Source organism: Gopherus evgoodei, chromosome 3 (genome assembly GCF_007399415.2).
Source record: "Gopherus evgoodei ecotype Sinaloan lineage chromosome 3, rGopEvg1_v1.p, whole genome shotgun sequence".
Classification (NCBI taxonomy): domain Eukaryota; kingdom Metazoa; phylum Chordata; order Testudines; family Testudinidae; genus Gopherus; species Gopherus evgoodei.
The window spans coordinates 141021549-141036455 of record NC_044324.1 but is presented as its reverse complement, the minus strand read 5'-3'; the positions used below and the strand labels follow the sequence as shown (position 1 = coordinate 141036455).

General features: G+C 44.4%; 1 protein-coding gene across 1 annotated transcript; it reads right to left on the bottom strand.

Annotated features, from left to right (window-relative positions):
- Positions 1–551: 551 nt before the first annotated feature.
- Positions 552–7916, bottom strand: FAM89A (family with sequence similarity 89 member A). Its single transcript, XM_030556842.1, has 2 exons — positions 7623–7916; positions 552–1839 (listed from the first exon to the last, which is right to left on the bottom strand). The coding sequence occupies exons 1-2, from the start codon at positions 7857–7859 to the stop codon at positions 1681–1683; spliced, it is 396 nt and encodes a 131-aa protein (XP_030412702.1). The 5' UTR covers positions 7860–7916; the 3' UTR covers positions 552–1680.
- Between the last annotated feature and the right edge of the window lie 6991 nt (positions 7917–14907).

Genomic DNA, 14907 nt, shown 5'->3' with positions numbered 1-14907 from the left:
CTCTAACAGTATCAGAGGGGTAGCCGTGTTAGTCTGGATTTGTAAAAGCAGCAAAGAATCCTGTGGCATGAGCTTTCGTGGGTGAATACCCACTTCGTCGGATGCGCATCAGACGAACTGGGTATTCACCCACGAAAGCTCATGCTCCAAAAGGTCCGTTAGTCTGTAAGATGCCACAGGATTCTTTGCTGCTTCTCTAAAAGTGTAACCTGAGATAGCCAAGTGAACACCTTAATAAACCACTGATTCCTGGAAGTTAGTCCTTTCACTGATGGAAACCAGAAAGTTTCTAATATATAAACTACTTAAATTGTCCAAGATGTATTAGTTGTTCTCTCCCTTTCTTTCAAGGCAGTTCAAATTATTAGACTGTATCAAAGTCTGATGTCAGAATTTTACAGCAGATTTTAAATTTCTAAATTTAAGGGAATTAGCCATGTTGAACACTGCTGTTTTACTTTAAAATGGTGCAAAAAGCTGGCTACTCCCAGATACATGTTGAACACATTCAATATTACACACATGCGCACACACACACTTGCACTATTAAATCGTAATAAACATAGTTTAATGCTTTAAAAAGCACTGAAAACAAAAAAATTATACTTCAAGCTTAGTTCTAAGCAAATATGGTGGTATCAAAAGTATTAACATATGCAAACTATAATCCCAATATACTTATTTTGTAGGTTTGTTTTTGTTTTTGTTTTTTTAAGTTGAAGGTTACCTTCCAGAAACAAAGTTCACCCAGTACAAAATATTGCAGTTTGTCCCAGTATCTTGTATTAAAGGTTTTCTGATACTTCATGTTCATGCGACTGAAAACACTTGCATAAGAGTTTGGCTTATTACAAGCCACACAGTGGCCGACAGACTGACTGAACCTATGCTTTTACTATTCAATACAGTAAAAGCTGAGTAAAACTTTTGAAACAGATGTTAGCAGTCACAGAACTATGTTTATGCAAGACATCCCTAGAAGTCAGTGTAAAAGTTTTAGCCCCTTGGTAGCACTAAGAAAGTGAATTAGATCAGCAGGAAAAAAAAGGTACTGATAACATTCACTAGCATACATATAACTTTTGGGCTAGGAGGAAAAGAACGTGGCAAAATATGGTTTTATGTAGAGAGGGGGAAAGACAAATATCTGAGAAATTGTGTAAACAATCCACCCAGTGCAGAACTGGAGTTAAGTGACGTGGCTGATAAGAGCAGACTAGCTTAGTACAGCTTGGAATGTGTGTATCAAATCATTTCTGCAAACAGTATTTATCTGTACTGTTGACAAACGCATACCATCCATAGTTATTCACACCACAATTACAAAAGAGTTATTAGAATACTCAGGATGTTATCACTCTCTTGATCAAAATTATAGCTGTAAGTTACTTGCCAAAAATCAGTAGGTTGGAAACACCCAGCCTGCAAACTAAAAATGATACCACCTGTCAAACATGCTGGAGGACTCCTCAAAACGTGTAGCACATCACTTTCCAGAAGTAGCTTATGCATGTGTAACTTGTATTGACAGTCTGCCAGAAATAAATGAGGTAAGGTAGCGGGGGTGTACCCCACAAGAAGAGATGTCTAGATAAATTCCAGTCTCCAATCTTTCTTGGAAATGGGAGTTACACAGGGTGAAAGACTGATCCATGCACTTTTGTCCCTGCTCTGTTGTTCCTAGAAATATTCCTCCTCTTCATCAAAAAAGCCATTTTCCAAAGCATATGTGCAGTCTGCACTAGATACAGCTTGGCACGCCCCTTTGTATTCTTGTATTGATTCATAAAGGGAGTACAGTTGACATAGCAATGACATATCCAGCTGCCGAAGGCCAACCTGATGAGGGGAAAAAATAAAGATATGTTGGTATTTCAAATGTGATTTGACTGCAATATGGTGGAACTTGCACACTTTTCCCCACAGCTACTCAGGTTCAGAGGATGAGTTGTGTGTCATCTTGAACAATTATGCAATATGGCAGCTTAATGAATGTACTAAGGAAGGCCATATCCACCCCACTGAATAAGCCAGATGAAAGAGCTGTGGAGAAAGCTGTGTTCCATGGTATAAAGTGTAGCACAGCATTCCTCGTGATTCAGTCATGTTACCATGCCCCGTTTACTGGGCAAAAGGCTGTGCAACCCTAGACAGGTGTGCTGCAATGTAAGAGAACTCAAAACACTTTGTACGCCCTGTGAGGCTCAAGATAGATTTATGGGTGCGACCACATCCGTCCCATTTACTCATCTTCCTTACACAAACTGTGCAAGATACTATTCTGTTTCAGAAATTCAGGACCAATGAGGTTAGAGTGTAACTAAAGAGTTATCAAATCTGTATAACCCAGGGACTATAAAAATCAGGCTACTGAGGACCCACATCAAAGCATTCTAGAAATTTGCAGGACTGGAAGCTATGGTGTATACCTTTATCCCACTGCTCAGGAGATTGTAGCTATTAATTGCCTTCAAGTAGTCTGCTGGACTGTGTTACACTGATTTGTTTTCCCTGACACAGGGCAACAGCATAAGTCAGCTGCCTCACATGCCAACTTCTCAGAAAGAGTCCAGGACTAAGGGTAAATTTTTCAAAAGCATTTAAGTGGTTAAGAGCTGAAGTCCTATTTTAAACAAGCGATTTATGTACTTTTAAAAATTTTACCCTAGACAACCTGGACAGATCAGACTTGAGCAGTAGGAGGAGCTGACCTTTCCCCATGTAGCTAGGGCACCAGAATTACAAGAATTAAAGTCACCATGTATCAGTGTGTGGGCAAGCGTACACACGCCCGTCAGGTACAAAGCAGGCAGAGACCAGAGGGGAGAACAACAGAGCTAGCCATTTAATATGAAAGAATTGCCTCACTCTGGCACTGAACTACCAATATACCTTTAAGAGTATTCCGTGGACCAAAGGAAATGCTCAAACCAAACATCTCCTTTATTTGCGATATGTTAAAAATGCTACACAGCTAAAATTTAAGTGAACTGCCATACCGAACAATTTCTGAGAACAAAAATTAGGTTGACACATAGTGCCTAATGAGGGTTAGTCCCAGGGAAGAAATTTACCATAACTAATAACTGGAGAAAGGGAAAGGATATTTATTACTTATATTGTGGTAGTACATATAGAGGCCTAAATCAGATATCAAGACCCCACTATGCTAGGTAATGTACACTAAACAAAAAGACAGTGCCTGCCCCAGAGATCTTATGATTTAAATACCTGAAGAGAGGATGGGCAGATACAACACAGGGTAAACAAGATAAAAGCGAGACAGGATTAGCTCTTTGTTTGGGGTCCTCCATTTCTGAAGTGAAGGAAGGGATAAAATAATATCCCACAAACAGCTTACCTCTACTTAAAGAAAGCTGGACATCAGTTCTCAAGTTAGATGTCACTAGACCACTGCCACAACTCCCTCATAACCTTCACATCTGTTTTTCTTCCCCATCTTCATTATTTTCTTTAGCTGCTACCCCCTTTCCTCCCCGCCAATGTTGTCCATGTACTGCTACCCCAGCACCAAACTTTTCTCCCATCAAAAAGTGAAGCAGGATCAGGAGCACATCATTTTCTCTCCTCTGTTTCTCTCAGCCATGGCAAAGAAGCACAATGTGCAAAAGCAGCAGCACTAATGCAACTCCCCTCCAGGGAATGAGCATGACTGAGAAAAGAAGAGTGGGATATCTGTGGCTGAATTTAAACCCCTACTCCGCTCCGATCTTATTCAGCATTGCAAGGCTAGTGAATATTTAGCAGCCCAGACAAAGTCTACATCCTTAAGATGGCAGCTAGCAATCAAAACAAATTACTCACCCCAAGCAAGCATGGAAGCAGGATGTTCTGAGGCTACTACATGTAGTACACAGAGGAAAGGTTAGGCAATCTTACATCAGAGGTGAATAGGATCTACAAATATTTGAAGGGCATCAACATTGAGGTTAAGAATTGTTCAGGGAAGAATAATTAGAGGTGGTGAGTTGAAGTTGAACAAGGAAACCTTTAGGATGGAGAACAGAAAAAGATTCTAGACAATAAGGTCAATGTCTTCTTGGAAGTGATGGAGTTCTTACCAATGGAATGAAAGTTTCAGCTAAACATGCTTGGGAACATTCTGTAAAGACAAATTCTGCACTAGCTGGGAAATGGACTAGAATAGACATTCTAATAATGATTGTTTTTCACGGTTTGTTTTGTTCAACAAGGTAAAGGCAGGTTTAATTTTAATGTAGTACAATCTCATATAATCACTAGTTTATTGTCAATTTATGGCTCAAACCTAGACACTCAGCATCTTTCATGTTCAGTAGAACCTGTGCACAGAGACAAAGCCAGTATGTAGTCCATGATTTTGTGCTATATTTTCTAGAACCACTATAAACAGAGACAACTTCTTAAACACAAAGGGCTAATATATCCCTCCCCCCAAAAAACCAAAAACCTTACTCCTTTCTATATCTACTATTGTCCCCTTCAAAATCTATTCAGGTAACTTCATTTGAGTATGGAGGGAAGAATGCTGGTGCATACAGTATTTTTTCCCCATGTTGACATTAGAATCTTACCACAAGCTCTTTTCCACTGTTTAAGCATCAAAAACATGCTCAATATTATTTTAATTTAGTAAAATGTAAAAAAATTAAGTTTGTAGAATATTAGTTATATTATAGTATTATCTGTCCAACAGAAAATAGGTGGCCTATTACTAAAATGTTAAGAGACTCCTGAATTTGTCTGTCAGCAACTGCACCTCAACTGGAGATATGTTCTAGTGGGTAAAATATTTACTCCTCAAAAGATTTAATTAACCAGATTATCACTAAGGATATTCTATCTACAGCATCAAAGAGATATTCCAATTTAAGCCATGTGATGTGCATGTCACTTGATTTTCCATCCAAAGACATTCAAATTTCTAACACTTTCTGAAATCAGGGATTATACATATTGTGAAAAACTGAGAATTTTTTCCTGCTGCCCTTTAGAACAGTATTTGCAGTCCATGGAGATACAATCAATCTGACAACCACCTAAAAACGACTGCTCTATGTCAATACAAATTGATATATCCAACATGAAATTCAAGCACTAATAAAACTGTCTAGTTGCTCAAACATTTTTGTTGTGACAGAATAAGATTTTAGCATTTAAAAATTTCTTCTTAATATATTGAGGAGGAGCATTCTGCAGGCTGGCAGCCATACCTTATCAGACAAAACAAACATCACTGATTGTAGGATAAGTATAAAATTAAAGAATTCGAGTTAGCTTAAGTTTGGCTAAGAAAATAACATATTTGCTTTACAGTTTGTGGCTAGTAGGGAGAAGGCCCCAATCAGCAAGTAAAAGAAGGCCATGAGAACAAGTAGTATTACTTGTAGTCTACAAAGGATGTGTGGTTCCCAACTAACTATAAAGAGCTGCAGTAACAAGACAAAGAAAAGAAAAATTGTCTTAAAAGAAACAAGCTCAAATCGTCCCACTGTTCTGCTGGTAAACAAGGCGGGGGGAAGGCAGAAGATAAGAAAGGAAAGGCCTTGGGAAGAAAGGAAGCTGTAAACCTGTTTTGGATTAAGACAGGAAATAAGGGTGAATTGTCTCAAATTGTTTTTTAGCTGAAGTCAGTAATTTAGCAATGACATCACTTGTTTGTCAAAAGGTATAAACTCTTCAAGGATTCATTGCCAATTCTTGCCTGACCACATTAGAGCTAACCAATATGGGTCTAAGCACCCGTGGATTTAGCCTGTTTGTAAGTATCTTGATCAAATGCTTATAAGTGGTTTGTTACTGTTTGGATGTAGTAAATTGCTTATTAGTTAGGCTTTTTAGGCATATTTAGAACAATGGCCTTTGGATTTAATAAAGGATTTTATGGTTAAATTTATGTTTGGTGGTTTCCCACATCAATATTAATAATTTCAAATATTAATAATTCTAACACTGCTGCAACCCTGTTTAAACCAATGATCAGTCATGGATTTTGCCCTATCTACAGCCCTTTGCAAAGCAGCAAGAGCCCATAACACTCCAATTCTCAGAGAAAAATGTCATATTAAGAAAATGTCTACTCAGCACTTGGAAACATGCTTCCCAGCTCCAGCAGAGAGATGTATGCTAACTCTGCTCACGCTACCACACTAAAAATAGCAGCATAGCCAGGGTAGCATGGATGGGGCTCAGCCTAGTCACCTGAGTACAAATCCACCGAGACTCTCTAGGGAACATACTCAGGCAGCTAGCCTAACCTATCACCCATACTACCCCCCCAGCAATGCTGCTATTGTTAGCAAGGCAGTTTGAGCAGAGTTAGTACACCCCTATCTGCTACATAAACAGATCTCCTCTTACTGAAACAGCAGAAGAAACTTTTATCATTCAAATACTCAGACACTTTTTTTTTGGTTTGGCAGCCTTGATCACTGTATCAAGCATTTTCAAGAATACTTGACTGGAGGAGAAAAGAATTCCAGCAAAAGTGTTTCCTAAATCAACTCTAAACACAGGAAAAAAAGTATTTTAAAAACAAATATTTTCAATAGAGCAGAAGGAAGGGGGAGAGGGGCACAGAAATGGGCCTAAACTGGAAAAAAAGACTGAACTAAGGTTGCACTTTGAAAGTGTATTTTAGCTGTGGCTAAAGAAAGCCTGGAAATTTCTCTGGTGTGATGGGTCATTTGTGTTTAGACAAAAGTATGTTAATCCTTATTATGATGCACCACAAAAAGCACATTTTCCTCACAATCCCTTGGTCTGTCCTAGGGATGGAGATGTTAAATATTTACAGCCTTAATTTATCCCACAAAGTAACTATTATGGGTGTTCATAACTTTTTTTTAGTATTATTACTATGCCTCTGTAAAAACTACTTCAGTTGCTTGACTTACATTGTATTTACACTAGTTGGACAGCACACAGGGTAATATTTTCAGGAGACTTATCAGTGATTTAGGAGCTGACTTCATTTTCAAAACTAATCTGGATGCTTTAGCCACCACAAGCCTTAAGAGCTGAAGCTGCTTGGACCCTGTTTTCATGCAATGGCTTTTTAAAAACAATCTGTGGGGGCAGGGGGGTTGGTGAGGCTGACTCTGGACGTGGCCACCCCCCAGCGAGCACAGGGTCTGATCCAATAATAGTTGTTCTGGCCAGGGGTGCTGGAACTTGTATGGGGGGCGGGGGGGTTGCTGAGAGCCATCCAACCAAACTCTAAACCCCAGCTATGATGGAAACCACTTCAAAGCCAGAAGTGCGGCAACAAACCCAGCACCCATGGTCCCAGCTCCAAAATCTCATACCCACACCTTTCCCCCAGTGCGATCCTCAGACCAGGCGCCCCCCATCCCCCGCCTCCTTCATGCAACCAAACTCCAGCCCCACCCCAGCACGGCCGCGGCTAGACCAGCGGGGCGCTCAGTGGGGGCCTCGCTCCCAGTTCCGCGTGCGGCGCTTTCTGGCGGCGGGGCGCGGTTTCCTCTCCAGCCGGGCCGGCAGCTGCGTGGGGGGCTCTGGGCGTCACGGAGGGGTGAGGGGGCAGCGCCGCGCTGCCAGCTCCCCCAGGCTCTGCGGTGAGGGACAAGCCCCCGCAGCCTTTACCCGCCCCCCTCACTCACCATCTCTTTGCGGAGCAGGGCCAGCGCCGCGTCCAGGTTGGGCGGCCGGGGGGAGCCTCGGCCGCCGCTGCTCGCCCGCCCCCGGCTCAGCTCGTCCTGGATGCGGGATTTCTGCGCGTAGAGCCGCTCCAGGTCCCGCCAGCGCCCGCCGCCGCCCGAGGAGGAGTTCAGCAGCCCGCTCAGGCTCTTGGGCAGCGGCGGCAGCTCTGATCCGCTGCCACTCTCCGGCCCGCTCATGCTGCTGCTGCTGCTGCGGTCCTGAGCGCCAGCCGCCGAGAAGGAGCCGCCCCCTTGGGGCCGAGCGGCTCCCAGTCCCAGCGCCGCGGCCCGGCCCCGCCTCCGAGCTGGAGCGGAGAGGACAGAGGCGGGGTTGTAGGGGGCGGGGTGAGCAGGGGAGCTGTGGGAGGGAGAAGGGGGTTGGGGTCACTAGGGATGCACGTTCTGCAGCGGGTAGTTAGCAGCGCTGGGCTCCCCTCCCTTTTCCTGCTCAGGGTGCCAGCACAATGCACGTTTGCTGCACTGCCATTGAAAGGCCTCCGTGGGCCTAGCCCCGGCTGCTGAGAGCTCGGTTCTCCCTGGACAGTGACTCCTTCCCACACAGCTCCAGTCCACCCGGACGGTTCAGCTTCCCAGCGATGAGGAGGCCCCAGAGTGCCCCGGTAAGGGACAGAAGCCCCAGGAGAGCTGGGCATAGAGCGACCAGACATCCTAATGATATCGCGACAAAGACAATAGGGGCTTTGTCTTACACATGCAACTGTCCCTCTCCATTCCCCCCGAAAAAAAAGTGTCCTGATTTTTCACACTTGTTAAATGGTCACCCTATTCTGGGCCTCATCCAGGGGTGAAAGTAATTTACAGGACTTACCTGTACTGCTGGAGTCCTGAGGGGGCATGGCCTCATCCGGAAGAGGTGAGGCCTCTCAAGATTTAAAGGCCCTGGAGCACCGGCTGTGGCTGGGGGTCCCAGGGCCTTTAAATCAACCCCGGGGCTCCCAGCTGAACAGGTGGCTGGGAGCCACCCAAGGCTCAGGGGCAAATTAAAGGGCCCTGGGCTTCTGCCACTGGGGGGAACCCTGAGCTTTGCGGGGCTGGGGCAGGGATTTAAAGGGCCCAGAGCTCCTTCCGCTGAGGGAAGCCCCGAGCCCTTTAAATCCTGGCCTCAGCCCGGCCGCCAGAGCTGTGGCCGGGATTCAAAGGGCTCTGGGCTGCCCGCAGTGGCGGGGAGCTCTGAGCCCTTTAAATCCCAGCCGCGGCCGGGATTTAAAGGGTCCTGGGCTGCCCGCAGCCACGGGGAGCTCTAAGCCCTTTAAATCCCAGCTGTGGCCGGGATTCAAAGGGCTCTGGGCTGCCCGCAGTGGCCAGGAGCTCTGAGCCCTTTCAATCCCCACCGTGGAAGCCGTGCGGTCCAGCACAGCGTACTGGCTCTTGCCAGTACACCAGACCGGACCGGACTGGCTTACTTTCACCTCTGGCTCATCCCAGCAATGATAAGAATGACCTGGCACCTCACTGTATTTAGGAGTGAATGCAAAACACATCTCTTTAACTTAGCTTTTCTACAATAGGCTCTTCCTTCACTCACACACATATTGACACACAAGACATGCATAAGTCTATAAATTAATCAAACTGGTTCCTCTGTAGGTGGGAGAATAGCGAGACTGCTTTTGTGATTTTTTTTTTTAAATCCTTGTGAGACCTCAGCTAAAAAGGCAATGGGGCCTTTGTAAAGATCTAGATATACATAGTGGGGGGTATTAGTATGTGTGAAAGGGGAGAAAGTGACCTGTGTATGTGTAAGTGAGAAGAAGGGTAGCGTATGAGAGCAGAATGGAGTGTGTGACATAGGTGTGAGATAGAAGAAGGGAGTCTGAGTATGTATAAGGGAGATGGGGCATAGAGTGGAGACAGCAAAAGGGATGTAGAAATGAAAATCAGCCGCCTGTTTCGCTTGTATAAGAACAGCCATATTGGGTCAGACCAAAGGTCTTCTATCTTCTAGCCGTGGCCAATGCTGGATTCTTCAGAGGGAAAGAACAGAGCAGGTAATCATCAAGTGATCCATCCCTTGTCACCCATTCCCAGCTTCTGGCAAACAGAAGTTAGGGACACCATCCTTGCCCATCCTGGCTAACAGCCATTGATGGACCTATCCTCCATGAATTTAGCTAGTTCTTTTTTTGAACTCTGTTATAGTCTTGGCCTTAACAACATCCCCTGGCAATGAGTTCCACAGGTTGACTGTGTGTTGTGTGAAGAAATACTTCCTTTTGTTTGTTTTAAATCTGCTTCCTATTAATTTCATTTGGTGACCCCCTAGTTCTTGTGTTATGAGAGAAAGTAAATAACACTTATTTACTTTCTCCACACCAGTCATGATTTTATAGACCTTTATCATATCCCCCCCTTAGTCATCTCTTTTCCAAGCTGAAAAGTCCCAGTCTTATTAATCTCTCTCCTCATTTAAAAGTTGTTCCACACCCTTAATCATTTTTGTTGCTCTTTTCTGTACCTTTACCAATTCCAATATATTTCTTTTGAGATGAGGCAACCACATCTGCATGCAGTATTCAATATGTAGGCGTACCATGGATTTATATAGAGGCAATATAGTTTCTGTCTTAGGTTTGGATGAGGTTTTGGTTGTCTCAGGCAGCCTGAGAATAGGATTTTTTTCTAGCCTGGGGGTTGTTCTTAAGGACAAAATAGATTGTGGACAGGCATGGCTAGTATCCTCTAATATTTCACATCCTTGGTCAAGTGAAGTGACAACAAACACAAGAGACTATTAAAAGCTTTACAAGTCTCAAGAACTGAGAAAAAGAATGGCCAAGTTCTGCCTCTTTGAAAATGTGTAGCATTATCTTGTTTATCTGATCTGTAAGTCTGTATAGCTGCCATGCATCTCACTTAAAAGAAAATTCCCATTTCTAGTTGGAATGTCACAAAATATATCAAAATATCCAATGGTAAAATTTGATATTCTTATACAATGTTTTATTTGTAGGGATTGAAACTAGAGAAATCGCAAAACACTTAATACCTTCCTAGCCAAAGAATGTATATCTGCTCTGTTCTGTAAATCTTCCTGGGATATCCTTGCCCATTTGTTGCATATATTGTGATCACTATTTACCTCAGTCTTCAGCTTGGAGGTTTTTGTGTGGATTCCTCTCTCACAGACATCACTGATTTTAATCCATCATTTAGGCTACTCCATAAAAAAAATGCTACCACAAAAAGCCTGTTAAACCTTTACAGCATACTTCTGTCTTGGGTAGCAAAATTTTAAGAGTGAGAGTTACTCATCAGAATTTGCTGCCTGTTGTTATGCCAGGAATGAGAACTAGCGATGGTAGCAAATTGTGACAAGTTAATGACATCCATCAGCTTTATTACCAGGACCACAGGCTCTTATTTTTTCCAAACAGCAACAAAATAAAATGATGAACCAACTATAAATTTTCCTTATTCGTTAAGTCTGTACACGCATGCATGCACAGACAAACACATTCACTCACTCACTATATATCTTGGATCTCCATGGTCACTGTCACTCCATAGAAAACCCAGAACTTTGAAGTTCTTCTTTTGATACTCATTCAGCTAAACAACAGAGCTGAGATTGAAAATAAAAATCAAGGAAGGGTACAAAACTGGAGTTGTCAGAACATATTGCCACTGCAGATCCAGACTCTTAGGAGTGTACAGTTTAGCAGTACAATCCTCGGAACCACTTAGAAGGCAATTACCATTGGAACTGCATGTACACCAGTTTGTACCTGTTCATTTGATGCAAAGTTATATAATAGATTATTGCACCACCAGCTCTCAATGTCTTTCCACCAGTTGAGAGGAATGAAATCACTACATATGTAAATGGACACATAAGAAACATGTGGATGAACCACTTCACCATTTGCTGAAATGTAGCCACCTAAACTATAGAACTCTGCAGCTGTTTAAGAGCACACAATACCACTGCACAACAGTATAGAACTGGCAGGGTAATATGTTACCAGTAGCATTTGAGTTCTGCATCCTAAGGGGACTTCATATCTTATGCATCAGGGAATTTCTTTCCTCCCCGAATATGCATTGTGTAATTGGCTAGGTACTTTATTAAGGGGCTCTGCACTTTCTATGGCATCAAGTCTGGCAGGCTATAGCCAGAGACAGGATACTGGACTTGATGGACCTACTTCAGATTCTGGTACGGCGGATTCTCTATAACACAGGCCTGGTCTACACTAAGCGTTTAAACCGAATTTAGCAGCATTAAACTGATTTAACCCTGCACCTGTCCACACAACGAAGCCCTTTATATCGATATAAAGGGCTCTTTAAACCAATTTCTGTACTCCTCCCCGACGAGGGGAGTAGCGCTCAAACTGGTATTGCCATGTCAGATTAGGGTTAGTGTGGCTGCAATTCGATGGTATTGGCCTCCGGGAGCTATCCCACAGTGCACCATTTTGACTGCTCTAGACAGCAATCTGGAGTCGGATGCACTGGCCAGGTAGACAGGAAAAGCCCCGTGAACTTTTGAATTTCATTTCCTGTTCACCCAGCGTGGAGAGATCATCAGCACAGGTGACCACGCAGAGCTCATCAGGTAACAATGCAGTCTCCTGAGAATCGAAAAAGAGTTCCAGCATGGACTGCACGGGAGGTACTGGATCTGATCGCTGTATGGGGAGAGGATTCCATGCTAACAGAACTACGTTCCAAAAGACGAAATGAAAAAACATTTGAAAAAATTTCCAAGGCCATGATGCAGAGAGGCCACACCAGGGACTCAGTACAGTGCCATGTGAAAGTTAAGAAGGTCAGACAAGCCTACCAGAAAACCAAAGAAGCAAACAGAAAGTCCAGGGCAGGGCCGAAAACATGCCGCTTCTATGCTGAACTGCATGCAATTCTAGGGGGGTTCGCCCCCACTACCCCCACCCCTGTCCGTGGATTCCGAGGTCGGGGTGGTAATCGCAGCCATGGCTGAGGATTCTGCGGACGGAGAAGATGAGGAGGAAGAGGAGGATGAGCTTGTAGAGAGCACACAGCACTCTGTTCTCCCTAACAGCCAGGAGCTTTTTCTCACCCTTACGGAATTACCTTCCCAGCCCTCCCAAGCAACTGTCCCAGACAATGAAGCCATGGAAGGGACCTCTGGTGAGTGTACCTTGTAAATATAAGACATAGTTTAAAAGCAAGCATTTTTTAATGATTAATTTGCCCAGAGGACTTGGGATGCATTCGCGGCCAGTATAGTTACTGGAAAAGTCTGTTAACATGTCTGGGGATGGAGTGGGAATCCTCCAGGGACATCTCCATGAAGCTCTCCTGGAGGTACTCCAAAAGCCTTTGCAGAAGGTTTCTGGGCAGCGCTGCTTTATTACATCCTCCATGGTAGGACACTTGACCACGCCATGCACGTAGCAAGTAATCTGGTATCATTGCATGACAAAGCCTAGCTGCATATGGTCCCGATGATTGCTGGCATTCAAGCAACATCTGTTCTTTATCTCGCTGTGTTATCCTCAGGAGAGTGATATCGTTCATGGTAACCTGGTTGAAATTCAGGAATTTAAGTAAGGGCACAGAAATGGCCATTCCTACTGGGCTGTTTGCCTGTGGCTTAAAAGAAATCCTTCCCTGCAGGTAGCCAAGAGGGGGGAACAGGGGGGCGATTGGCGCTGAGCTTTTCCGCGTTTGGCTAGCAGGGATCTTTCCTGCTACCAGCCACACAGTTGGAGAGGGGAAAGATGGGTGTTTAGCAGTGATCTTCCATGATACCAGCCACGGGGTGGTTTCTGCTGCTGCACGTTAACAGGAAAGAAGCAGCACTCAATGGGCTTTGCTTGCTATTTGGGAAAGGAGGGCGCTGGATAGATGAAGGCTGCAGAAGACAAAAGACAATGGCTTACCACGGCTGCATGCAAGCCGAATTCTGCTGCCCAGACCTGCATCTGTGATCTGTAACATCAAAGCCACAGGCACTCAATATTAAGATACAAAATGCAACCTTGTAGTGAAAACACATGTGCTATGTAAGGTGAATAGTGTTGTTCATCGTGAAAGAGTATGACCATTGTTCTCTAAAATGTATCTTTTTAAATACTTCTCTCCCTTTTTTCCTCCCTCATGCAGCTGCAAATTTTTCAAGCCTCCCTACTCCATCCCTAAGGCTATCTCAGATAAGGCGGCAGAAAAAAAAGACGCGAGATGAAATGTTCTCGGAAATCATGGAAGTGACCCGCAATGAAAGAGCTCATCTGAATGAGTGGAAGGACGTGGTAGCAAAGTACAGGAAAGATGCCAGTGACCGTCAGGACAGGAGGAACCAACATGAGGACAGGAGGGATGAACGTGAGGACAGGAGAGACGCTCGAGATGAAAGGAGAGATGCTCGAGATGAGAGGTGGCGGCAGGAAGATCAGCGGTGGCGGGATGCAACTCTCGGGCTGCTGCGTGATCAAACTAACATGCTCTGCCGTATGGTGGAGCTTCAGGAATGGCAGCAGGATCACAGAGTGCCGCTGCAGTCCCTGTATAACCACCCTCCCCCCTCACCATGTTCCTTAGCCTCCTCACCCAGCAGACGAGTAAGAACTCGTGGGGGTAGGCTCCGTGCACCCGCCCACTCCACCCCAGTGGACAGCCCAAAGAAAAGGCTCTCATTATTATGAAATTTTTTTAGTGGGTTTTCCTTCTCTGCTATCCTCCTCCTAAACCCTACCTGGGCTACCTTGTCAGTTCTCTCCCTCTTTTTATAATTAAGTAGTAAAGAATACATGATTTTTAAATGAGAGTGACTTTATTTCCTTAGAAAGCAAGCTGTGAGTCAATCAAGGGGCGGGGGTTCATCAAGGAGAAACAAACACAACAGTCACACTGTACCCTGGCCAGTGATGAAACTGGTTCTCAAAGCTTCTCTAATGCGCACTGCTTCCTGGTGTGCTCTTCTAATTGCCCTAGTGTCTGGCTGTGCATAATCAGCGGCCAAGTGATTTGCCTTAGCCTCCCACCCTGCCATAAAGGTCTCCCTCTTACTCTCACAGAGATTGTGGAGCACACAGGAAGCAGCAATAACAAAGGGGATATTGGTTTGGCTGAGGTCTGAGTGAGTCAGTAATGTGCACCAGCACGCCTTTAAACGGCCAAATGCACATTCTACCACCATTCTGCACTTGCTCAGCCTGTAGTTGAACAGCTCCTGACTACTATCCAGGCTGCCTGTGTATGGCTTCATGAGCCATGGCATCAAGGGGTAGGCTGGGTCCCC